The 26,840-nt window shown below is 42.6% G+C and overlaps 4 protein-coding genes across 6 annotated transcripts; 2 read left to right on the top strand and 2 right to left on the bottom strand.

Moving 5' to 3' along the window:
* Window positions 1–1,251: 1,251 nt before the first annotated feature.
* LOC115748214 lies at window positions 1,252–2,449 on the bottom strand. The gene has a single exon (XM_030684668.2). The coding sequence runs from the start codon at window positions 2,142–2,144 to the stop codon at window positions 1,443–1,445; it is 702 nt and encodes a 233-aa protein (XP_030540528.1). The 5' UTR covers window positions 2,145–2,449; the 3' UTR covers window positions 1,252–1,442.
* A 4,866-nt stretch (window positions 2,450–7,315) lies between these two features.
* Window positions 7,316–8,458, top strand: LOC115748178 (toll/interleukin-1 receptor-like protein). Of its 2 annotated transcripts, XM_048284370.1 has the most exons (3): window positions 7,316–7,720; window positions 7,751–7,883; window positions 8,054–8,458. In XM_048284370.1, exons 1-3 carry the CDS (start codon window positions 7,414–7,416, stop codon window positions 8,286–8,288), a joined length of 675 nt encoding a protein of 224 aa, XP_048140327.1. In that variant the 5' UTR covers window positions 7,316–7,413; the 3' UTR covers window positions 8,289–8,458. The 2 variants fall into 2 exon arrangements, with proteins under 2 accessions (XP_048140327.1, XP_030540486.1); XM_030684626.2 differs by having other exon boundaries at window positions 7,316–7,883; window positions 8,054–8,453.
* Window positions 8,459–14,913: 6,455 nt separating this feature from the next.
* On the top strand, window positions 14,914–15,960 carry LOC115748099 (TMV resistance protein N-like). Its single transcript, XM_030684499.2, has 2 exons — window positions 14,914–15,514; window positions 15,663–15,960. The coding sequence occupies exons 1-2, from the start codon at window positions 15,036–15,038 to the stop codon at window positions 15,958–15,960; spliced, it is 777 nt and encodes a 258-aa protein (XP_030540359.1). The 5' UTR covers window positions 14,914–15,035.
* A 6,184-nt stretch (window positions 15,961–22,144) lies between these two features.
* On the bottom strand, window positions 22,145–25,016 carry LOC115748200 (RING-H2 finger protein ATL74-like). Of its 2 annotated transcripts, XM_030684649.2 has the most exons (3): window positions 24,696–25,016; window positions 23,566–24,390; window positions 22,145–22,267 (listed from the first exon to the last, which is right to left on the bottom strand). In XM_030684649.2, the coding sequence occupies exons 2-3, from the start codon at window positions 24,160–24,162 to the stop codon at window positions 22,175–22,177; spliced, it is 690 nt and encodes a 229-aa protein (XP_030540509.2). In that variant the 5' UTR covers window positions 24,163–24,390; window positions 24,696–25,016; the 3' UTR covers window positions 22,145–22,174. The 2 variants fall into 2 exon arrangements, with proteins under 2 accessions (XP_030540509.2, XP_048139396.1); XM_048283439.1 differs by having other exon boundaries at window positions 23,566–25,016.
* Window positions 25,017–26,840: the final 1,824 nt, after the last annotated feature.

Consider the following 26,840-nt stretch of genomic DNA (forward strand, 5'->3'; position numbering starts at 1 on the left):
TGTTGGATAAGCCCGCTCGTCTGTGTTATGTTGAAACTCGTGACTAGAACTGATGTTCGTAGTCGTGTTGGACCGGGCCGGACCCAATTCATATGCTTGAAGATAAGGGAAACTGAACCCCGCGTGGGCCGACAACTTCCTAAGGAAAATATAACGTTGTCATATCGCTCACGACTTCGGGGAAGGGCAAATGGTCTAGGGTAGGGGTGGGCAAATCGGACCGCTCGAATTAAATCAGGACCACCGATCCGGTTCTCGATTCTTGAAGGGAATCGGACCAGACCGTGAACCGATCACCTCTAGTTTAGGGTCAACTTCATTTTTACTTTACAAAAAAAATACTCCAAAAGTAAAAAAATAAAGTTGCATAACCAAATGAATTTTTGCTCCAAAAGTTGCATTGCCAAGCAGATTTCTTCTCCAGAAATGTTGTCATGCATGTTCAATCTCGAGCTAATGATCAGATCAATGCTTCTGGTTTATGGTTGAAATCTACTTTGAAGCTCATGTATTGACTGTCCAAAGCCGCAAAACACATGGATTTTATTCTTAACGAGCTCTTTTCCATGGTTCGTATGGTCTATCGCCGCAAACGCCAAAGCAAATGTTCAAATGAAATTTGATTATCCATGACATTCAAGGTACAGTGATACGATTTGCCCTACAACATATCAAGGCAATATCATCCTGTGTTCCCAAACAAAGCAGACACAATCAACCTCAGCACACTTAGGCATCATCGGTTGCTGTATCCTAACAGCAAACGGGCAGAACCGTCGTTATATGAGTCAACGTCAACCACTTTCATCACGGAGCATGGAAGAATTCAGATCACTAGGTTACTAATCACAGGGATCTTCGTGCCGATCATACTTAGGCGGAGAACTGGCTAAGTTCAGATCAATCATTTGGCAAAGGAGCGACATTACACAGAATGGCGAAGCGGTAAATTCGGAATTCTGCTTATTTGATCAATTCCCCAGAGATGACAGAAAGCAGAGTCCGGCACACGTTGAAATATGCCTTGAGCCTGAAAGTTGCCTGTGCACTCCATCTGCTCTGCTCCAACGGCAAACTGTAAACTGAGATCGGTATAACGCCCAGAATTTAAGTGCTTACGTGACCCAAACAAGACCCGACCCAAAAATACTCAAAAGTCCAGGTCGGGCCGGGTCGTGTTTCGGACAACGTACCGGAGAGTATGGTAACAAGCACCGGAGAATCAGATCTATGACCACCCAAAAAAGTGGGGAAAAGAAAGAACTGTCATACTAAAATTTAATTACTTCTTCCCTACGAATTGTCTATACATTTGAAGCTCAAATCATTAAGAATCATCACCAATCAACCTCGACGATCTGCACTGAATGTTGCTTACAGTTGAAACGAATGAATCGAGCAACCCCTCCTCCCATTGTGATCTGGGACACTCGCTGACCCTTCTACAACCAGGATTTCATGAGCTGCGACCTTGCGGATTCTCGGAAACTCTTCACCTTCATCAAGCAGAAATGCGTGCTGACCGACCCTAAACCTGACCCGACCCTGCAAGTCTCGAGCAAATAGCAAGCCGGCCTGCAATTAGCCCCCTTCCCCTGCACCACCAATCCCCAAATTTTGTTCACGTTATCTTGTTCATTCTCACCATCCTCAAGCTCCTCCACGTAAATCACACCTTCAGGCTTTTGGACCTCCCCCTTCTCCCACTTCATCTTCACGCAATCCCAATCTTCCTCCCTCACCCGCTTCTCCGTCCTCAACCTTATCGACTCGCCATCCAGGCCCCCGCCCCCGCCCCCACTGCGGCTGTCATCGTAGACGTGCACGAACAATGGCGCCTCCCGGAGATTCCTGACGATCTCCACCACCGAGCCCTCCATCCAATCGTCCAGCTTCTCGTGAGCGATCGCCGTCCCCTCGTCCAACTCCTGGTACGGTTTGGGCTTCCTGGGGATCGACCCGCGTCTCCCGATCGGCATCAAGGCCGAAACAGCGCCACCCGCCTGGGTTTTCGATCCTGTTCTCTTGGGGATCGTCAGAGCACAAGGTTTCCATGGGCTCTGATGATCAATCTGGCGAGAGGGAACATGGGAGCGGCTCATGGAACACTCGCCGCCGCTGCATCGGACCCCCAAAGACGCCATTGTTGAACACCAGGTGGCTCTGAGGGGAGAGCCCAGAAGCAACAACGCAGTGATTCAAGCTTTCCCCACTTCTTGATCTGGGAAAGAAAGGGTTTTCGGTGGATGAAAGAAGACGATGAATGGTGATTTTCTAAGGGAACGAGAGAACAAATATGGATCGAACTAGGACTAATCTCATCAATGGGTGGTCAAGATTGGATTGTGACGATGGGAAGAAGCAGAAACAAGAATTGGAATTTCGATTCGAAAGTTGGTGTTTTTGAAAGGAGGGTTTGTATAGATTCGGGAGGATCAACGTCATGACTGGGACGCATCCAGCTTGGTAGTTGCACCCGCCACGCAAATTCCAATAGGCCACCTGAAAACTTGAGGAGTTGTTGCGTGCGGTCGGGAGTATCGGACTTCGGTGCACCCCTTTCCCTCCCAGCCAATGGCAAAATTCAGAAGAAGTATTCTCAGGAACTATAAAGTTCTTTCGAATTTGGATGAAGGTCTTTTGAATTCGACGGTCGAAAATTACGGTGGGGAGGTGGAATTGATCGAATGAATACGCATTGATTATGCATCGAAGCGATGAGCTAGAGTTTAGAATTGATCAAGAGATTAACATTAGCACGAGACGCGCATTCTAAACGTTAAAACACTAATTCAAACGATGGAGTTTATCTTGATTGAATATTAAAAGCAATCTAATTCACAAAATTAACATGAGTTCAAAAAGTAATTTTAGTACGAATAACATTATTGGAATTCAATTTAAAAAAAAAATCATCTTGAATTAGTTCGATAGTTTTTGGGCACAAAGTGAGGATTCTTTCCCAGAAAGAGAGGGAGAGGGAGAGATTAGAAAATACATGACTTAAGATGACATTGGAAAGTGAAATTCTGTTGGTGCTTGCAATCCAGGTTTCCTGCTACCGGGTGCAGAAGATAAGAGCTTCCTTGGCTCGAAATGCCACGAGGTCAAATGCCACCGGAACGTGCACTTTTGTTCCCTCCGCGAGGGTCACACGAGGCAACGCGTTAAAATCTGGTGTGACGTGGATCGAAAACAATCTGGGCCGTGCATCGAGTCCATCAGACAAGGTTTCTTCAGAATCAACGGCGAGGCGGGAACCATATTAATCGCCCCGTCATCGTTTGGCGGGCTAGAGCCACAATGAATTTGGTGACGTGGAGGTCGGTGGTTGGTCCAGGGGGGTGGGGAGCGCGGGCTGACACGCGAAAACTGCAAGCGGTCGCGGCTCGCCACATGCTGAAGTCGATTCTCTCAGCACATTCCGTCCAATGGAATCCGACACGAGGACACGTGGACCGGGTCGAGCGCCACGTCATCCGAGTCACGGTTGGACGTGGTCCACGTCAGAGAGAGGAGGTGGTCAAAGAACTCGTCATTTTTTACTCGGGAGAGGGGGGGGGGAGAAGGTCCACAATTTTCACATGGAAAACAAAACATTTTATTTTTCAGCATCTGGAACATGGACCGGTCAAAATTAAATTAAAGGCATGGACATGGAAAGCGGCATGTTCTTTTTTATTAGAGAAAACGACATACCATCACCAGAATTGCACCGAGTCCTCTTTGATTATTCTAAGGTTTTCCCTGGTCTCCTAATATGTTCATTGCAACTTTGAAGGGTACAAAAATCTACTGAGAGTCAGGCACGTGATTACGCACCTTCTAATTCTAGAAAAATATTTGTCATTTTTACAGTTACCAAATTATACACGTATATTCAACCCGAAAAAAAAATTATACACGTATAAAAGTCACATCGTATTAGGTTTTCGGCAAAAATGGTTCTTTTTTTTTCTTTTAAACTCATTTCATGTCTTTTCTTTAGTCAAATAATGATACAACATTTTAAGATTCTCAAGAATAATTCAAATGCTCAAAATATGGTTATTAATTTCACATCCGTAGAAATATATACGGGATAATTGTCCAAAAAATTTTAAATTTATCGTATGACAGCCGATTCGGTTATAAATTTTTCAATTTCGCCAATTTAATACTAAACCTTTTGACGATTCTTCAATGTAGTCCTTCCGATTAATTTTGGCTCGTAATAGTGACATGGTCGAAGGGCTGTCCTACATGGCAAGCGAGCAATTTTTGAAATTTTTCTTGTAAATTTTCTGAACTTTTGTCTTTCCTTTTTTCTTTTTTTTTTTTTTTTCCTATGTCTCTCCACCGATCACCGAGGCCTCAACAATGGTTGGCAGAGGATGACTATGCCACGACGGACGATTGGTGCCAACTGGACCGCCAAGTTAGCGATTCCGAGCAAAATTAGCCGAAAGGGCTATTTTCAGAAATGGTCAACAAATCCACACGACGGGATACATTGAAACATCGGCCAATTTCACCCAGTCCTATAGCTCACTTATCTGAAAGACTCAAGTTTAGAAGCGCCTTGCATTACTTTAGGTACTCTTCGGAGTGTACAACGGAGTACAAGGCCACAAGCAGTGATATAGTATCGTTTTCCCGACAACTGGTTCTCGACATTTGCAATAATAGCGGCGAAGCAACACGGGCTAGCAATCAAACACGTCTTCCCCATGAACTACACAAGTCCCCGCCGATGCTTGAACTGAAAAAACTTCCAAGTTCCATCGTCAAGTCCCCAATGGATTCAGAGGAACCGTTGAGGCACGATGTGTTCGTGAGCCCTTCTGAGGCTCGTACGCTCGCGGCCGGGGGCATTCCTGAAGAACCTACCCGAGGCGCCGGTTCAAGGAAGAGGTGGCGACAACCGTATGTTGTGAGAGTAGAGGCGAGCCGAGGGAGGGGACAGACCGGTAATTACGGCAAAGCCGAGGCCAAGCACGTGGGGAGGCGTGGCGGAGATTCAAATGGATGGAAGCCATTGTCATTGCTTCCAACTTGTCCGGATTGCATCTCCGAGGGTTAGGTCATTTCGAGAAGACTGCACCTAATATGAACTACCCCTTCTCTTCAAAGGGCCTCTGTTTTGTTTTTTATGGATTGAGAATTCCTAACAATGTTCCGATTTCAAATGGTTGATACAAATTGTATGTAAATTTGCTCTGAAAACACGAAGGAGAGGGTCTTTTGTGCGAGTATTCTATCATGAATCCTTAATTTAGCACTTAACTCATTTTTTTTAGGACAATAGCGTTTTATCTGATCATTCGTGTTCGATTTTGACGACCGCCAACTATGCCTCCGGCAATATATTTTTTTAAGGAAAATACTTTTCTAACAATACTATTAGAGACAGTACAATCTCAATCGTAAATCCGCACACCATCACCGCGTGTCTTACATAAAATACTCATTAATTAAGAGATTATATGGTCAGAAATAACTAACTATAGTCAATACTGTTAGGCCAGCAGTTTCTGACCAAATAGGTCATGAGTACTTGCTGTTGCTAGAAGTTCATTTTGGGCTTTCTTCGGAAGAATATGGGTTCCACTGCAATGGGCCTTGTATTTGATAGAGCTGGAGGGGTATTCAAACATGCCAGTCCAATGATCCATAAGAAATCGTTAGCTGTGATTGGTGGAATGAGATTTTTTTTTTTTTTCAGGAAGGAAATCTTTAATTTCACACGAATGAGAAATACACGACTTCAAAACAAAATCAATCCCAAAGAGTTATACTTTGGTGCAAATATAAAAAATAAATTAACTTAGTACAGACTGTAGAGACTCGTTCATTCCACAATAACTACATAAAGATCAATGATCGATACGTATACATAGTAATAATCTCTCTCGTAACTCTTAAGAAGTATCGGATCAAAAAATTTATTAGATGCAGAATGATTGGACTTAACTCCATGAGCTAAGGACATACCGAGCTTTCGTAGGGAAATAACATCGGCCACGACAAGGCCATTCGTCATAACTAGTCATAACTGATCATAGGAAACTGTAAATTCATCAGTTTAACTAATGAAGTATGTCTTGATTTTATTTTGGTCAAAAAAATATATCTCGATTTTGAGGATGGGAATTATGTCCCAACCAAATCGAAATGGGCTCGAAAGCAAGTCCGGTATCTGAACTTACTTGGGCGGACATTCGGACTTTCCCGTGCTTTAATAGGCCATGATTTTCCCTTCTTAGCCCTCCCGAGTCCGTGACCTTCAACTCTTTTACTTAGGCACTATTTGTTTTCTTAAATCAATTGTGCTAAAGAAAGGGTTAATACCACGAAAAACCTCAAACCGATACACCCGTAACAAATTTATCCAAAACTATTTTTTTAATCACAAAAATCATAAACCGGTACATTTGTGATAAATTTATCCCAAATTGGTGCATCTGTAATAAGTTATCATTTTTTAGTTTTCATTAAATCTAACTGTCAAATTGTTGAGTTAGATGACACGTGGCGATTGACGGGTGTATCGGTTTGGGGTTTTTATCCTCTTCTTGTAAAAATGTATCAATTTCGAATTTTTCATGGTATTAAGCCAATTTAACAGAGGGTAAATTTGTCACGGGTGTACCAATTTGAGGTTTTTCGTAGTAAAAAAAATTAGTTTAAGGTAAATTTGTCACCAATGTACCAGTTTAGAGCTTTTGGTGGTAAAAAAAAAATAGTTTGAGATAAATTTGTCATCGGTGTATCAATTTAGGGTTCTGATGGTCAAAAAAATCATTTGGGATAAATTTGTCACGAGTGTACTAGTTTGGAGTATTTCGTGGTATTAACCCTAAAGAAAAAAGGGACCCCAAACCTTGTGAACGATTTCAAGGCTGAAAACAATGTGCACCATGGTCATCCATGGGCTTGGTATCACGTTTTCGTCGTTATGAAAAATCGAGGCGATGTCGTCATAATGGAGGTGTTTCGAAAAAATAAGTAAATTTCAGGATCCCTACATCCTAATTGCTACGGTTTCCAACGGTACGGTACGACACGAACCAAGAAAATGAAGGTTCTCTCGTTGCATCTTCATGTTGCGTGGGTGGAAGTCTCCATTTCTCTGCCTCTCCATTGCCCTGATTGATTACAAAGAGACAGAGAGAGAAAAGGAAGAAGATGGAGGAAGGTGGTTGCGGGACTCGCAAGAAAAGAGAGAAGAAAGTTGGGAGAACTGGTCGCCGAGCTTATCCGTCAAAACGAAATTTAACCCCGAAGGTTCCGAAGGTGACGTCTCTCTCACGTTCTCCCTTCAATTAAATTGCAGCGAAGCAACACGGGAAGCAAGCTAGCAAGTCCGTTCCTTCCCCCTACCCAAATACTTTGCGCTGAGAGAAATTTCCAAGTTTCATCATCGATTCCGGAATGGGTTCAGAGGAACGGTCGAAGCACGACGTGTTCGTGAACTTCCGAGGCCCGGACGTTCGCGAGGGGTTCCTCAAGAATCTCCACAAGGCTCTGCTTCGGAGCGGCATCAAAGCCTTCGTGGATAGCCAGGACCTCCACAAGGGTCAGAAGTTAACCCCGGCCCTCAGGAAGGCCATCGAGCGATCCCTTGTCGCCATTGTTGTCTTCTCCCGAGACTACGCCTCCTCCGAATGGTGCCTGAACGAGCTGGTGAAGATCCTCGAGTGTAGCAAGCGCAAGGAGCAGATGGTCATCACCGTATTTCATGAAGTGGAGCCGAGCCAAGTGAGGCGACGGGCAGGGTGCTATGAAGATGCCATGGCCAAGCATGAGCAGAGGCATGGCAAAGATCCGGACACGGTGGAGAAATGGAGGCATGCTCTTTTCATTGCTTCGAATTTCCCAGGATTGCATCTCCAGGACAGTTCGTAAGTTTCAGACACACCCTCTCTGGATTCTGCCCTTTTCCACGTAGGATCTCCATTCTTGTTTTGGTCTTTCTGATTGAAAGCTCCCCGATTTCTTGCCATTCTCAAATGGTCCGTCCGTTTTCAAATCGCAGGCTTGACTTCCTATTTTTCTGCTTTCATTTGAACAGAAACGAAGCTAAGTTTATCAATGGAGTTGTTGGAGATGTCAAAGCTAAACTGCAACACCTTGAAGCCAAGAGAAAAAGTAAGAGCATTACCCCCAACCTCCATCATCGGCAAGTTATTCCTACTCCCCGATCTCTCCATACTTTTCCCCACGACCATTTCCAGACACCCTCCACTCATCACGCAAGCTGGCAATCGCCTTCAATGCTTCCCAGCATCGCATTCCTGACACCGTAAACCTCGCCGTTTCTGTCCCCGTCGGGGAATGGCTGCCCCCAACGTATTCACAGCAGCTATTAATCTTTAACGACCGCCGACCATGTGCTTTGCTGCGTGTTTCCTGACGACCGTATGGGAGGAGAAAGTACCTTGCATGTATAGAAAAGGAGTACTTTGCATGAATGAACGTAACTCATAAATTGGGTTTGTTCTGTAATTCGGATCCTCGAATCCGATCAATCGAGAATGTATCTTGAACTAGCTGTTCCTCTCTGTTTCCGCTGTATCTACCACTTGATGCTGCCACATAGTTTTCTTTTTTGCATGTTGCGTAGTGACTAATATGACTGTCACTTTTGGTTTCCCAAAATTTCTCAGAAGCAATGATACAGCAGACATATCTTGCTTTGATTTTCCACTTTTGGAAAAAAACTACGTAGAATTTTTACAATTTTTTTCCTTGTTTTTGGGGGATATTTAGGGACCCAAGGAGTGGGGGGTTGTCGCCGGCCTTTTTAGTTTCGCCAATACCCATGGAAATACTAGCAATCAGAAAATCTCTCCACACAAAATATGTTGCGGCTAGATAATCTAACACAGCTCTATTACAAATTCGCTTAGGACGTGAATCGAGCTCGTGATGGCATGAAACACATGTGAACTAACACTAGTGGGCCAACCACCTCAATGGTTATTATTTCGCCTGGCAATTGACATCGATATAGGGCTTTGTTTCTGTAAATATTGGGGCTTCATACCTATGTCTCTCAATATGATATTGTACATGGAAAAGGTCTCTATTCGATTCTGGCGATTCATGACACGTGGTACATCGAATATGATTCAATATTTCTGAGTCAACACACGCGGTGCATCGTGGGAACGTGAGAAATCAAAGGGGTCCATGCCTTTCTTCTGATTTTTATTGAAAACGAGTTGACCTTTTCATTTTAGGAAAAGCAAAAAAAAAAAAAAAATAGCCCCTTTAAATTTGACATAACGCACAGACCAGAAAAAAAAAATCAACATAAAGTCGCAATGCCGTTACAAGATTCTTTTCATTGAACCAAAATAGAAATAGCATTTTGTCCCTATTTTCTAGGTTTGACAACTATAAGCAAAGAAATGCAAACCACATCGTTGTAATCATTTAACTATATCTTTATTTTTGTCTAATTTTTGGATACCTAATGAGTGAATATTTTATTTAATCTCTTCTTCTTTTTAGATGTCGATTGTCTTAATGAGGAGATTATCATCGGCAAATAAAATTTATGAGTTGAAGGGGAATGAATATGTGGTGAGGCTTTCTAATAACCATTTTAGTTTAGTTAATAGTAATTCTAATTTAAAAATATTATTAATTGATTAACTATGTCTGTTGTTTCATTTGATTCTAGTTGGTTAGAACTTGGAGCAATTTTCATGGAAGATTGATGGCTGACAGAAGTTCTATAATTTATGTTTTGTGTCATGCATTTTGAACTTTGTTGTCGTTTAGCTTATTTTACGTGCTCATCTTTTATGGATTGTTGCTATTAACATATGAGAAACTTTTGTTTTTGTTATTACGTTCACTCTCATTTTGCTTAAATAAAATTGAAGAGAGAGAGAGAGAGAGAGAGAGAGAGAGAGAGAGAGAGATTGGCTGGTTCTCGGATACCCTGAAACTTGTGGCATGACAGTTTCTATATTTCAAGGTATGCGGGGTAGATTTTAGATTCCAATAAAATAAGGAATTATTCCGGCGGGTATGTTCCGGATTTCGGGTGAAACCTAGACGGAACCCGAAACTACTCACCCCTAGAAAATGCCATGAGTTCGTTCATTGAGAGTGATTCGAAGTTAAGGAGGCGCTTTACTTTTCTTTTTCTTCGTTCATTCCCTTTTCGCAACTCTCTTTAATAAGTTAATTAGTCCAATCACGCTCAAGGTAGGAAGATTTCTAATGTCTAAATTGCTATTTCGGAGGACCAATCCAAGGACGACATGTTCTTGAGCTATAATCGACGCGAAATCGATGCCGGTCCAGCACGACGTCTGGCATCGGATTGGCATCAAGTGCCGAAAATATAGCGAGGATCTTGATGGGGTGGAGAGATGGCCCCCGCGGTCGAAAAGGCCTTCAAAGGTTCTCAAATTGCCACCATCGTCTTCGTCGCCGTCTAGGACTAAGTTCAGGGACTTAAAGGCTGATTTACCTTTTGTTGGAAAATTTCTAAAGAATGAATATCCCGATCATACGTTATCAAACAAATTCAAGTATAATCAGAATCGAATGCGAAAATGTAAATAATCTGTACTTACCTCCAGCCATTGATGGAAACGATTGACAAATCGGAATTCGCGGAGCATTAAACGATCAACGATGGGTCCTTCTAGCCAATTATCCTTTTTATACGAGGGTGTGTGTTTTTTGTAGAAACGTATGTTATATATGTATGTTAGAATAAAAAACTGACGATCAAGGATTTGGCTTAGATGACTCTTTTATATTTTCCCCTTCGCACCCTTTCGGATAACGTTGTTCATCAAGACGTTACCGTAACTTTTGGGCTTCGTGACTCTTGGGCGAGAATAATTATCACTCAAGTTAATGCGATCAATGAACGTTAATGAAATAATCAAATGAAGAATCAAATGTGGGATCATATTATCTACAAAATATTATAATACCTTTGGGATGTTGGTTTTTCATGAGCTCCAGACGTAGTCAAATGGGTTGATTTTGCTGCATCGCTGATGGAACCACCCGAAGAAGACGTGCCAAAACATACCATTATTTATATTTGCATATTCCGCCCGCTTGTGTGGGGACATCGTAGACTTTGCAAGTCTCCCCTAATGTAAGCTTCTTGCCGCCGGCTTGGGTTAGGAGACAACATCGGGTGTTCGTGCCAACTCATCTCTGTGACAATCCATACAAAAAGTGACACGTGCTCTTTGCGGGTCCCGCTGTCAGCAAGTTTTCAGAACCTTCTGGTCTCCTTCTCCGTGAAGACGACGTGATCTCTTCCCTCAATGAACGACGAAGGCTGACTCTCTCACTCTCTCACTCTCTCTCTCTCTCTCTCTCGATCTCGATCGAGCGCCTCGGCCAAGAGCCCCACCAGAAGCAGCTGCTGGGTCCTGCTCAGATCTGCCTCCGCCAAGAGAAGACCCGTCGGACTCAACTGTCCGGTTCCGAGCTCAAATCTGCCTCCGTAGTCACCTCCCTCGAACCTTGCCGGTTGTAGATGCTGGTCCCAACCCCCTCCGCCTCAGCCTTTACAAATAGCCTTATCGGTCTCAATTGCTGGGTCGGGTCAAGTTTGGATCGGATCATAAATAGTCCGACTCAAATTGACTCATTAACCCATTTATACGTAGTGTAAATTTTTTTATCCATACCCGATCCGACCCATATTACTTAAACACTTCTAAATTGAATCCAATCTAAGAAAATTTATTTCTTATACATTTTTAAAAAAATTACATTATCAAATCATTATGGACAATTTTTATATTTCTCATAATTTTTATAATTTTAAAACAAAAAATTGAGCTTTTTATTTTTATTTCTTTTAATAATATGATTTCTTATTCTTTATTTTCTTCGAAGACTGGCAAGCGTCGCAGGCCAACCCTCGCCGATGACAGGCCATAGGCGAGAAAAACGTGTGTATTCTAATTTCTATCACAAGCGCGAGATTATGCTCCGAAGACGTTGGAGAGGAGAAGGATCGTGAGATTGGAGTCCTCGGAGCCAACAACGTAGGCATTGAGGCCGCCCAGTTGCTCACGCATCCCGCTCCGCTACTCGGATCGAGGACCGAAGGGTTTCTGCAGCACTATGGACCACATATTGCTATGAGCAAGAACTTTCTTCCCTCTGATGATCGACGATTAACGAGAGGAGAAGGCGAGGGGACATGCAAATATAAGAAGAAGAAGAAGAAGAAGAAGAAGAAGAAGAAGTGGCGTTCGAGTGAAGCAATTCACATAAGTGGAACGATTTCGTTCTCTTATTTTACATCACCAGGGCCGTCAAGACCGGCTATTTCGATCTTAGTTTACTTCTAATCGGAGGCTGTCCGATATATAATTTTCAATATGGAATATTAGCCAAACGGTATGTTTTAACTTGATAATTGAGAAAGCTGTAGGAACCAAAAGGGTTGTGAAAATTTAGAGGATTGATGGGGGGAACACACAAATACAAATGAGAGCGTATAATACTTAAAATACCTATTGCAAAGGCAAAACACAAAGAAAAATACAAGCTTTGCGCTATATGCTTGTTCTCACAAAAACAACTCTCAATTGTCTCTACATCTCTATATGCTTCAAGACCCCACACGCAACAAGCTTTCGCTCCAATCCTTTCAATTTTTCCGATTTTATGTTTTTTTTTTCACAACCGCCATTATCAAATACAACTTATCTTCCAAAATAAATTTTATTATTTCAAACAAAAGCTAGAGAAATTGCAACATTTCAACTCAAATTTGCCTACATCATCTCGTCAATCCGGGCAAGGGTGTCAAAAAAGACCGTCCCAGACGGGCCGGCCTAGTTCAAAAATTCACTTAACTTTTTAGCCTTTTTTCTGGCCGGGTTTGGTACTCAGGTGGCCCCGGGCCGGCCCGCCGTCTAACTTTTTTTAACACCAATGTTTTCTTTTTAATTTAATTTAATTTATTTTTTTCTTTTTATATTCTTTCATTTGATGGATTTGTTAATTGATTTTGATTCCAAAAAAAGAAGAAAAAAAGAACCAGCACTGAATCCGACCCGACTAGACCCGAGTTGGGTCGGGTCGAGCTCGGTATTGTTACGTTTAGGGCCGGCTCGGGCCAGGCCAAGAACCCGGCTCGACCCGACCCATTGACACCCCTAAATCTGGGTACGTTGCTATCTGAATCCTCCGGCAACACCCTCGCCGCCTTTGTGCACCGGAGGCCGATTGCCATGAAAATGACCAACACAAGCGAGGTGCTGGAGGCCGAGCATTGCTGAAGTCTGAGAGCCGCCGTTGCTAGCGAGGGCGCTCGCAGATTGCTAGGGAGACAGACCGCGGGCGAGGGTCGGCCGACAACCTCACCGGGCTTCGTAGGAGAATAAATAGATAAAATAATATAGTATAATATAAAAATAAAAAGAAAAGTTAAAGAAAGGGGAAAAATGAAAGAAAGGGTAGAGGCATCTTAAGTGGGTTGTAAATAGGTCCACAATGGACCCATTTATGACCCACTTATATTGGCTTCTTAAATGGGTTGTTTTATATGTTAACTTGCTAAGTTTGTTATGACCCATGCCAATGCTTGAGGGTTATTAAATGGGTTTTAGACCCATTTTGACAGGTATAATCAAAATCTAGTCAAGAGCCTGGTGAAGATCTACGAGTGTTTTGTAGCCAAGAGAAAAACAAAATCAGATTTGTGTATCACTTTGTGAGATCGAGAGATTGTATCAAGACCAATTGCGAGGGCCAACCACTTCATGAGTTGTGTGAGTTACTAAGTGTAATTGGTGGTTGTGAAACACCGAGAAAACTTGAATGATTCTAGTACGGTTGTAATTTTCATTCTATCGCTCAATCTATAGTCGAGTCTTATGCTGCCTCTCCTATGGAGTACGTCATATAGACCAAGCCATGTAAATGTAATGTTAGCCTACAGGAGATTCTTGTGTCATTCTTCATGTTTAGTAGGTCGGACTCACACTGATCGAACTACATATATGTGGTTTGGTTTATAGTAGAGTCCTATACTGCTCTTCTTGTGGAGTAGGTGACATCGACCAAATCTTGTAAAAGTAGAGTGCGATTTATTTTCCATGGGACTTGTTTACTAAAAATCTTAAAACTTGTCACGAAAGTGCAATTGAGTCATAAAACTTGCAAAAAGTGTGATCAAGTCCCAAAACTTGTCAAATTGGTGTGATTGAGTTCTTCTATTAATCCATCCAACATGATTAACGGAAAATGCTGATGTTGCTTTTTTTTTTTTTTTAATATTTCTCTCTCCCACGTAACAATACCGTGACTAAATCATGAAACATAATGCTAAAACAATGTTGTTTTGGTCAAAATCTAATTTTTAATATGACTTCTATTTAATTTCAAATTAAAATAATAAAATAAAATAAAAATAAAAAGGAGGAGGAGGAGCAACTGGACATTGAGGGCTGCAATCCTTGCCGCCACACTCGCCCACCCTCGCCGAGAGGGTGGGGAATGGCCGGCAACCCCCGCCGGCCTTCTCGACGAGGGTGGGTGGTGGCGGCGGCCAGCCCTTGCTGCCTGCTCCTCCTCAATTTTTTTTCTAAAATTTAGCTTACTTTGTAGATTCAATCTCTATTAAAAACCAGATTTAGATCAAGACGACGTCGTTTTAGTTAGTCGTCGCCACGCATGAGAGAGAAATATTTAAGACAAACAGAAAAAGTCATCCCAAGATTTTTTGTTAGCAAAGTTGGACGGAATTAATGGAAAGACTTTTGCTTGTGTTTGATCACTTTGATCCTTTTTCCAAATATCAGGGTTTCATTCGTCAACAGAAGTCCCTATTTTGAATAATGGTAGATCTTGATGGTTATATTCCAGGAGCAGGGTTTCCTGGCAGGCTCCAGAGGTGGCGGGACAATGTGGTTTATGGTCTGTGAGAGTCGAGTCAAGTCAAGGACGCGGTTCCATCTTTTTCTTCCGTTTCGCAACTTGCCAATCGCCCTTCAATGAGTTAAGTAGAACACCCACGCTCGAGATAGGAAGATTTAGGTGTCCGAATGGCCACTTCGGAGGAACAATTCGAGTATGACGTGTTCCTGAGCTATAATCGAAGCGAACGTGACGCCGGCAGCTTCTTCCCGCAGCATCTGCACGACGTCTTGAATCAGAACGGCATCAAATCCTACAAATACAGCGAAGATCTCGAGCAGGGTGAGGAAATAGCCCCCGCGGTTGTTGAGGCCATCAAAGCTTCCCGAATTTTCGTCGTCATCTTGTCGAGACGCTACGCTTCTTCGGCATCGTGTTTGAGCGAGTTGGTCAAAATCCTAGAGCAGGACAACCTGATCGGGAAAAGGGTGATGCCTTTGTTTTACGGAGTGGAGCCGGCCTGCGTCCGGAGACAGAGAGAGAGCTACCATGAAGCAATGGCGGAGCACGAGAGCCGGTACGGGAGTGGCTCGGATAAGGTGAGGCGATGGAGAGAAGCTCTTGGGGAAGTCGGAGAACTGCGGGGGTGGATTCTCCCCCTCAATCAGTATGTTTGATCCATCCGTTCCTTTGTTTTTTTTTTTTTTGTTCCATAGAATTAAAGCGGCACCGCACTTGTTAACACAGCGAATATGTTTCGATTTAATGCTCAAATGTTTTCCAAAGGAATAAGGTGCACTTTGGGTTTTGAACAGAGGCGAAGCAGAGTCTATTCAACGAGTTGCCGAGGATATCGGAATAACGCTCCAGCAACTGAACGCCCCGACCGCCCTGGAAGCGAGTCCTACGAGCCCAAAATGGGCCGGAGTCATCTGGAAATTGACGGTGGGTGCACCGTTGATTTTCGCCCTACCCCTTCTAATGGTAGCGAGCGGGGGTGTTCGCGAATTGCCCATCGGTGTGGTGATTTTTGCTGTCTCTTTTTGTGCTTTCGTGTACCTCGTATTTGCCACGATAATTCTTCACAGTAGCAAAGGACAGAACACTGCCTAATCTCGATCCAGCGAGAATTCATCGGTGCCCGAGGATTTTGTCTCCGGCGTATCATGATGATCTTCATGTCTCGGTCGCAACTCCAACTTTTGCCTTGGCTGCCATGCTGTTTAAAGATCGCGTCCCTGAGATTTCTTCTATATTTGGCTTCGAAGTTGGTTTTCTTTGTCTCTGTGTTCTATAATTTTCGTGTCTTATTTATTTTGCCCTCATGAGTCGGGGCATTATGGATTATTTTTAATCTCGCTCCTCTAATTACGGTTGGCAAAATAGTCATGTTTTAAGTGAGTTGCCTAAAATTTCAAAGAAACAGGCTCAAATGAGTCCATGAAATAAATGTTTTAACTCCACATTTTTGCAGCATAATCACCCATTCAAATCCCAGCATTCTCTTGCTGTGTTTGGTCCGGCTTTGGGGGAAGATCTTTGGGAGAACGCAACGACTTTCGATTAAATGGGTTTTCCGAAATGCAAACGATATTTGGCAAATCGTATTCAAAAGTGCTTTGGTATCAATTTTGTGTTTAAATGATGTTCGGGAAAACTAGACTTGTAAAAAAACTTAGGTGTATATTTTAAATGCATAAAAAAAAAACGAAAGAAAATTAACTTACGACGCTAGTGATGGTCTAACGCTGGCGAGGCAAATTCGGCACCGGCGGACATTGCCTGAGGCTCACCGGTGATATTACGCAAGGTGAAAATCACGAGGGTAAAACTAGAATTTCGAATGTCTAGCAAGGGCAAAGTTGGAAAGAAAAAAAAATGCATGAGCATTCCACAAATGCTAAGAGCCCCAAAGCTATGTAGGACTTACATTGGGGTAAGGAACTGTAGAAGACTTTGGGAATACAATGCCTTTGCCCCAAAGCTCTCCAGCGTATATTTTGAAAGAGTTTTTCTTACGCGGGATTCATTAATTGAGATTGAAAATTACCGTTTGCGGGGTTGGTCTAGTAAGATAAGATATAAAAATTCTTAATTAGTCTAGTATGAGGTCGACTAGCATGGGCCGAATAGAACCCGGCATCAAAAAAGATGGATTCTAAATAAACAGGCCTCCCAAGTAAGTATGCCTGGGTCGGATAACAAATGTTCTGACCTCAAATTGACCCATTTATATGCAATAAAGATTAGCCTCCCATATCTGACGTTACTTGTGATCTATTTTTTTGTAATGTTTATCCTTTAATTATTACTTTTGAAGAATCGGCAACTTTATAGATCGGCTCAACGACTTAGTGAGGAAACTGTTCATCTCGAAAAAAAATATTGGAATAGTCTCGTCAAAAGATGACACATGATACGATTGGTCTCGTACATTAATTTTCCAAAATTGTGGGTACACAAACCTAGACCAATTACCTATTTCCTTTCCAATTGGCATTTCCAACTTACCAAAAAAAAACAACGACAAAAAAAAAAAAAAAACCCCCAAGAGGTGTTTTGGAGAAGTGGCATTCAATTGCAATGTCGTTATCATTTTTGCAAACACAAAATTCTCCGCAACTGATCGAATTGGTCATAAAACGGTTGGCGGAAAGAAATCACAAACGGTTGGCTTTCACGTTAACTTCGCACAGAAGGTCGACACTTCTCGTACTTTTGTCCTTTTCACACGAGAGGTGTTCACTATTCATGTCCATTTTATTCCTGGGTCTTCTAGCTTTGGTCCATTAGTAGATACCCGTGCCATTGACGACTCTCTCTCTCTCTCTCTCTCTCTCTCGATCAATCGATTGAAAAGAGACTACATGCACGAATCCAAAGCGGATCGCCACGCCCGGGAAGTTTGGTCACCTAACATTGGTGAAAATGTAAGGACGTTTGGTGGAAGGCCGGCCAAAAACGGTCGATCTTATTAAATAGCGGGTTGACGTTCTATTCTTCTAACGTGCGTCAGGCAATGTATATTAAGTAAGGGGTTGACATACTATCTATAGAGGCTCGAACCAAAACTCGAAAACACGTTATGATGAATCACTAAACGTCACAAATTCACATTCCCAGCTCCGATCTAATTCGTCCTCTTACTTTATTGGAAAAATTCAAGATGAAGCCACCCGTCCGCGTCATTCCTATGTTCTTTACTCAATGCGGGAGTGCTTCTCTTTCCTTATTTGGCGCGTTGGGAACCTTTTTTTTTTTTTTTTTATATCAAAAACGCGTTTGGATTGTGTTTTTTTTTTGGGGGGTCGAATGTTTGGATTGTTGATGTGTTAGGAATGAAGCTTGATTAGTCGAGACGATTCGCATATTTTCCTCGGGAGCCAAGTAAATGTCCGACCCAGGAATGAGCCAAGATTTTCCTGGTAACTGTTCATCTAATTCGTCTGACTTTAGCTGCATTTTCTGCATCCGTCGCTGATATAGGTCTTCATGCAGGGCGTGGCGTTCTAAGGGCGGTTCTCGACAGCGATCCGGGCCTTCGCATCGGTGTCCACCAACACGAGGGAAGATCTTGAAGCTGATTGAGTGGTTGGGGAGCAAGTTTCATAAGGAGGGTGGCGGTGGCGGTGGCGGTGGCGGGGTCGGCAAGGAGGGTATCGGGGGGAGGGTTCTTGTGGACAATGGACATGGCGTTGCGGTGCTTCGAGTTCGATCTGTTCGCCTTCTTATTGCTGGTGCCGAGGGCCTTGGGCCAAGGCCTTGACCATTCAATCCAATGCAATATTCTTCTATAGGCCGATCAACTTAGACGAACTCCGTTTATTTCACGAATAATAAATAATTTGAAAAAATAATTTCCTAAAAATAATTACTTATGTCACTAGATATTATTAGTCAATAAAAACTATATGTATTATCAGTAATAATTTATATCTAAATAATTTTTGTGGACGATAAAGATATTTTTCGTTCATTCATTGTAAGCAACACAGGTGTTCATTTTTTGAAAAAATATTTTTCAAACCATTCATTTTTCGGGAAACACCTGCACCCTTAAAAGTTAATTCTTCCTCCTCGAGAAAAAAAAATCAAACAAAGAAAATGGGTAAATTATGATTGGGCAAATTTCATGGTAAATATCAAAGTTCCTATGTATTGTTTTAAGAGGTTGATCTCCGACCACGGGCAAAAATTTGGCAAAACGGTTGCTTTCGCTCAGATGATGGACATGAAAGCCTGTTGAGTAAGATACCTTTATCTACTTCATCTTTTTATTTTGTTGTTACTTTTTTAATTACGACATACAGCTTTTCTCTGACGATGAGATTAAGGTGATTTAAGTTGGTGGGCATGAATTGTCATAGGATGTGTTCAAAATGGATGTGTTTAGTAACGTGGGTTGAGCCCGGCATGGGTATGAGTTGGTAAATTGTATTGCATTGTCAAACTATTATTTTACCCGACCCAATCCACCTATTTGACCGCGCTATATCTAGTATAAGTTTCTTGTTACCAACTTAAAATTTGTATGTTGGTTATTCATGAGCTCGAGACCTATTCATGTGAGGCCCGCTTTCTCAATTGTTAAAAAGAATTGATATTCACGATGGTCCGGTTCTCGGCTCCCGATCTGTGGAACCGATCATTCCTGGGTGGTTTTCGATTTTAGGATGGGTTGCCTTGAAACCGATTTCTCTTACTAGTTGGTCGTGACCCAAATGCTCTCTCATCTTCATGTTTTCCGGTTCCGTTCGGTGTTGCTCCTCGGTCAGGTTCTCCAATGGCCAGAACTCTCGTACTCAGACGAGCGCCGCGGCTCGTTCCGCGCAGCTCGCTCTCGTACACGGCACGATACGGCCGTCCGGGTACGATGTGTTTTGTCAACTCAAACGTCGTGGCGGGTGATAGACTCGTAGTGGGCGATCATATCTCGTCGAAAAGCGGGAACCAACACATGATTAATGAGAGAAGTGATCCTTATGTTCCTCCCACCACCACAATATATTCTCAGCCACAAGCAATCCTCCCTCCGCATCGGGGAAGATCTCTGGGGATAGATACTCCTCAATCATCGACAAAGGAGGTGGGATCCATCCACATAGCTTCTGCCTCCAAACTGTCCCCCTCACGCTACGGAACTGTAACGTCGTGGGGGAATTACTGCAATGATTTTTGGAGTCCAAATAGAGAGTCGATTGTATCATTAGCTTGAGAAGCCCACGAGAGGCAAAGGTTCAAAATTTTCATGTGGAGCAAGAGTCGGTTCGCCTCTGCCGTTGCCCGTCTAATGCCTCTGTTGGGATCGGGCTCACATGCTGCGGGACTGAATGAAAATGGAGTAGTCATATATCATGGGTCTTCGCTATGCGGAGACCGGGTGATGCGCCTTGCACGTCCCGATTCGATCATAGAGGAATGAGTTGGTTAGCATGGCGACGACTAGCACGGTGTGTCCATGATGACATTTCCACATCATTCTTGTCATGTCATGCGTCACGAGTCAAAAAAATCCCAATTTTGCCCCCGAAGTGCGCGTCTTAAAAAAAAAAATTGCCTGACTTCCGCTCTAGCCCCCAATCTGCTAACACTCCAAAAAATCGTCACCAATTTCTTTAAGATTAACAATACCGTTACCAATTTGAGATTTATTATCAGAGTTTGCGTCTTGATTAATACATTCACCTACGTATAGGGGGTGCCAAATGGACCCGTGGGCCCGGAACCGCCGGTTCCGGGCCGGTTCCAATCCGTTTTTTTTTTTTTTAAAAAAAAGAGGAGTAGGTTTGATAAAAAGAGTAATTGGGCTTTGAAACCGGCGGTTCCGAACCGGAACCGGAACCGGAACCGGCTCTTCAAGGGCCGGTTCCGGTTCCCCCTTTTTTTGGAACCGGAACCGCCGGTTCCCGAACCGGAACCAGCGGTTCCGTTGAACCGGCCCCCTCTACCTACGTATGGAACAACAATAGCTTCATGATGTTGATAACGTTGAAAAAAACAAACCAACAATGATTTTTTATCCCGTGAGCATATTTGGAACTAGAGTGAAAGTCGAATTTTTCTTTTAAGCAAAAAAAAAAAAAAAAATTGAAACTGAATTGAAACTGAACTTAAAGCTAGGGCTTCTTTTTTTTTTTTTAAAGAGAATTAGCCCCCTTATGGGTCTATACAACTTTGAGAATTTCTCTTGGGCTCTCAGCTGGCGTTTTGAGCCAAACTAGCTAACATAGAATTGACCAGAAAGCCTGCGTCTTCCCAGCTAATATTATATTCTTGCCTTTTTCCGCTTTCAATCCATAGTCCTCAGCATCAACTTAAGGCACTCACTGTCTAGAGACGGCTACAATGGGGCGAATTTGTCCTAAATGTTGCCCAGGAAGACTCACGAAAGCAAAAGCGGGTTGGAATCTCCAGAACTGCAAAAAGGGCCATTGCAGAATCCCAATCTTTGAGCCAAAAAGGAAAGAAAAAAATTGGATGATTCCTTGTGTTATATATGCTCTGCTCCACTCCACTCCACATTCCCCACCCATCAAATCAAAAGAGGAATAACAACAGGACTTTCCTAAACTTCAGCTCCTCAATCAGCTCTTCCATCCTTTTCTTGCTTTTTTTTTTTTCTCTGCTCTGTTTATCCGAAGCTACCATACCATAGTATGTGTTGAAGCAGAGGAGATCCCGAAAAACAAATGCCTTTTTTCTCGACTACTAGTGGTAATTAGAATATAACATCCCGCGACCACGACTGACTAAGATATGTTGATATCTCGGCGAAGGAGTCCGGGCCACGAGTCCGAGCAATCGCTTTCGCGTAGCGTAGCCCGCGTAGTCCCGATTTCGCCCCAATATTGCCACGCGGGAAAAAGGGAGAGAAAGGATAAAGCGATAATAGTCCCGGACTCCACAGTCCACACAGAAAGACTCTAAAAAGTGGTCCATCAAGGAACTCAATTGTCCGGGCATTTGTACTGCTTTCTAAGTCTCATAAACTATTATATACGGTACAATCTTAATCGTATATCCACACACCATCACCGCGTATTTTTTTGGCATAGAGCACTCATCAATTGAGAAATTGTGTGGTCAGAAATAACCGATATTATTATCAAACTGTCGGGCTAATGACTTTCTTCCGAGATATGTTTCCTTAATTGGTAATTTGCCACGTTTCCCTTTGCAATACTGGAGGAAATAAAAATGGGAAGCGAAAAAGAACAAATTCTCTTGTGGCGAGGGATAATGCCATGGGTCATGTACAGTTAATATGCCTGTCTTGCCGTGTATCGAATTGTTGATAGAACCAACTTCTCTTCCTCTTCTTCTTCAATCACGAGAGTGATTGAAAGGTGACGGTCCGTTGCTCCCATCGCCAGTGACGGACCCACCACAGCCACAAAATAATTTGCTGAGACCGGATGACCTACTCACCAGGTTTCAGGAATTTAAAATAATAAATATCAACTTCCTCCTGATGTGTCAAAAACGCAAGTCGTATCGACGGAAATAAAGCGATTGCTTGACCTGCTACTTGATTTTCAATTCATAGAAGCTAAGTTTTTTTTTTCCTTTCCTTTTTTAACGTGTCCATGGCGCTTTGTATATCATCAATATTTTGCGGTCGAAACAAGTAATGTATTGTTATTCAGAGATTATGTCCATCATGTCTATTAGATTATGTCCTCATTAATTTCTTCTTGAGATCTCATCGACTTTTTTTTTCCGATCAATATGATCCCTCAACTATGCGTTATTTTCTTTTATCAAGTTAGATCTTATATTAAATATGCATATGAAATGCTGATGGTCGACTACGCGATAATATTAGAAAAATGTAAAATATATGTATTATTTATGTCTTGTTTTATATTTTTAAAAGAAGTTGAAAGCATCGCAGGATGCCAAGTCACGCCACTTCACCATTTAATGCTGACTAATCAACCACATCAGTATTTTCATTTACCTTTTTAATGTGATGACCAATTTGAACAAAAATCAAAGATATTATTCCAAGATTACATTGGCCAAAAAAAGTTCCATTAACAAAATTGATCAAATTACAAAAAAAAAAAAAAAAAACCAGGAATTATCTGTGCCCAGAGATCAGCTGTGCTGTTATCCTTTTTTTTACTTTGGCTTCCGCTGTTGAAGTAAATAAGGTATGGGTATCTTATAACATTTATATGTAAATTCCTTCACAAATCCTAATCCGGTCGCCATGGTCTTGTGAATGGATATGTGGTCACTATTGCACAACGGCACTGTCCTCTTTGCAAGGTTCTTTCCAGGGGGAAAACCAAAGAGAGAAGGTGACATCATGCACAATTAGATCAGAACCAGCCTGAAATTCATCAAGCATCTTGATAGAAACCGAGAAGGTCGTACAGGATTGAATCGAACCGAATTTTTTACTTGTTCTCAAGTAATAGCACCGTAGGTTCGCCTTACAAACACGGCAAGATGCTCGATCATACCGATATTCTGTAGATTGATATTCCGGTTCGATTTAGTTAGTTATCAAAATACAAACTCGGTATTGTCTCAGAAACCTTAACACATGCATAGTCCAGAGAAAATATGCAAGTCCTAATCTAATTCCTCTATTGATACTCTACACCACATCAGCTATATGTTGACCTATTACAAAGAATTCTTCTTCTTTTTCCCCTCTTCTGTTCAAGAAAGCTAGTGGCTGCTTGTAGAAAATGCAGATCAACCCACCTCATCAACCGGTATGGGCAGGTCCACCGCACCTCCTGGTGGATGCATCGCTCCTGCCTCATCCAAAACCGCAGGCGCTGGTGGCGGAGGTTCTAGTAAGGACTGGCGGCAAGTGGGGCACGAAGAATGCGACACCAGCCAGGTGTCGATGCATCTCACATGGAACCCGTGGTGACACTTCGGAAGCACCCGGACTTTCTCGCCGTCCATGAACTCTCCAAGGCAAATTGGGCAATCTGTGGCCGGGATACTTGTTCCTGCTCCGTACACAGCGACAGGAATCTGGCGCAGGGCGCTCTTCTTAAGTCCTGTTGCAGCAAGCCTAGCAGCCGTCTGACCGGGGGTCTCGAAGGTGAACCTCCTGCTACACCGGAGCGCGCATCTCACAATCGAATTTAATCCGAGGGCGCAAATCAGTGCGCACAGCAGGGCCGCGAGTATGATCACCATGTTGGTGTCGAAATTTGCCTCGTTACCATAGGGTCCCCTAGCTCTTGTCCCATTGTTATGCACAGAATTAGGCTGCTTATCGAGCAGCAGGCGGTGTGGACGGTGGTGGAGCGCGGCCATGGCAGACGTTGCTTCCCTCACGAGCATTAGGCCAGAACAGAACCCAGAAAACCTCTGTACCCTGTAGAACTAGATCTGCAGCTCCCCAACAGATACGTACGATTCTTATGCAAAGAGGCTTGTCCATTCATGTGTTTGGAACTTTTCAGTGGCGAATCGGACCACGAAAGATATCGAGAGCACGGAATTCATCATGCTCAACTGTTGTATTAGACTTTCTATCTTCAGTTTCGAGGTACCGAAGGACTTGGACAACTATGAAAGCAAAAATTTCACAAAAGGAAGTGAGGAAATGTGTGCGGGCTGATGCTTCTTTGGTTCTTGATGGGTGATATCACGACATACAGAGAGACAGAGAGAGAGACGGAGACAGAGACAGAGACAGAGACAGAGCGGTTCAGGAATTCATGGCAAGATATGGAAAGAGCATTCGGAGGTCACTTTAAAGGCTGAGATGCTTGAAAAGAAGAGGAAATAGTAGTTGAACCTTTAAGCTACTCCCTCAGAACAATACTCACGAAGGAAAAAGAGATCAAGATGACTAGAATTTCAGCTCTTACCATTGAAGCAAACCCACACCAGTGGTCAAGATCCCAAATTTTTTCCAGGAAAAGTACTGAATCAACTCTTCTTTCTGCAATCAACAGATGGAAGAGAAAAGGGTCGATCACGAATTTGTGTTCTGATCTTGCTATGAGGAGAATTCGACGGAAGTCTTTAAGTGGTTGGGAGCTGGTCTTTGCTTGAAGGGAAAGGACAGTGGAACAGAGATGGTGGGGGGAGAATGTGGCAAAATGAATGGAGGGGTATCGGGTGTGTTTGATGTCTTTTGATTACATGCCCAATTATTGTCGTTTGCTGGAGAAAAATGGCAAACAAAAGACGGTGAAAACTTCAGAGTCAAGCAAAGAGGTAAAATGTTCTTTGGGAATCTTGGATTATGGCACCTGATGCAACTAATCACGATTAGCTATTGACCCTTTTTCTTTTCTTTTCCTATTGTCTTTTCTCTTTGTTCTAATGCTTATTCCAAATACTTCTCCCACTTAAGTACTCATCCCTATGTTCAAAGGCCAAATTAATTTGTTCCCTTAGCTGTCCACTGGCCAATTGCTGCTTACCTCTGCACAGATGGAGCCAATCCGAATTGATATGTATGGCGTGTTGATCATAGTGCAATGTAAAAGTAAAACATCATAATGAACTTGGCTTTTCCTTTATATTTACTAGATAAACAAATCGATGAGGCATCCAATTTCCAAATTATGGCTTAAGTGAAAAAAATTTGGTGCCATGTTAGACTATTTAAAGAACTTAGGAAGAGGGTTGATAGTAAATTTAGGGCAACGCGGCTGGTCTACCCTCTTCTGGATTTTCTTTCTAACTCCATCATTGTACTTTTAATTTATCTAATCGAATCATTATAATTTATAAATTTCCTAATCAAGTCTCTCCGGTACTATAATCTACAAAATTCGGCCAACGCGATCATCGGTCAACGTCGTAATGTGACATGGACAGAGTCTTTTCAATGGTGATGTCTACAGTGGTTAAGTTTTATCCTTGTCATATCCCGACGTCTGTCTTCATTGGCTAAGTTCAAAAGCAAAAGCGAACACTTGAGTCTTTCCAGACACGTACAAGAAAACTAGAACAATGTTTTCTCTAATTAAAGATGCGGTCAGGCGGGGGCAAACAATAAATTATTGTAAAAGCATCGAAGATGAAGTGAAGACCAAGAACATATTGGAGATATAGAGCAGCATGAACAGATTATTAAAAGGATTAGGTCCATTATAGATCGATACACTAGGAAACATCTTCCTCAGAAGCGTGTCCATATTCATCATCTAAGTTGTCTTAACTTGCAATACTAAACACATCACCTTTGTTGAGGCAGGTACAAAACTTTCAAGCCACATCGATCTTTTTTTTCTGCGTATTTTTCTAAAAGCCTCAAGCTTTCCCCACAATTCGACTTCTTTAAATTCTCGATTACCTTCGTCATGGCCTGGACCATAGAGTTATGGAGGTAGTCACCACAATTCACATGGGACGTTAAAGCCAAGTTAATGCTCCGGTACCGAACTTCATATTTTTCGGTGCATCATCAATTACTATAATGGGGCAACCGCTTCGGTTAAGAAACACGAAAATACCAACCGGGGAAAAAAAAAAGAAAAATTCAATACAAAATCCCAAGTCATTGTAAGGAGAAACGGGGGTCTTCATGAATCGATCGGTGTGAGTTCGAGTAGTCAATTTATTACTAGATCAAGAATACAAACGGGGTCCGAGCGTGCAGTGGCCTTCTGTATTAAAAAGCAAAGAAAACCACGCAAGCTCTTCAATTACATGAGCGAAAGGAGCCTTCGATTCACTCACGCAATCCCTCTCGAGATAGTTTCCCACATGAAAGGGACACACCATCAAGGGATCAAGTTCAAGGCTGCTGTGTGGCTTGTGAAGGAAGAGGCTAAGCTAGGGGGGGGCACATGGGAATGGATCATGTCTTGTGGCTCCCATATTTCAAATCAAATTCCTTCAATTGGCCAAACCCTCGATGAGCACTGAGAGTGCATAATTGGTTGATGTCCCCATCAAAATTTCCAATTCATGGGCCATGGAATTCACAAATCATACACAAAAAATCTCTCTCTCTCTCTCTCTCTCTCTCTCTCTCTTGTGTGATTGATCCCAGAAAC

The sequence above is a fragment of the Rhodamnia argentea genome, chromosome 8 (genome assembly GCF_020921035.1).
Source record: "Rhodamnia argentea isolate NSW1041297 chromosome 8, ASM2092103v1, whole genome shotgun sequence".
Taxonomy (NCBI): domain Eukaryota; kingdom Viridiplantae; phylum Streptophyta; class Magnoliopsida; order Myrtales; family Myrtaceae; genus Rhodamnia; species Rhodamnia argentea.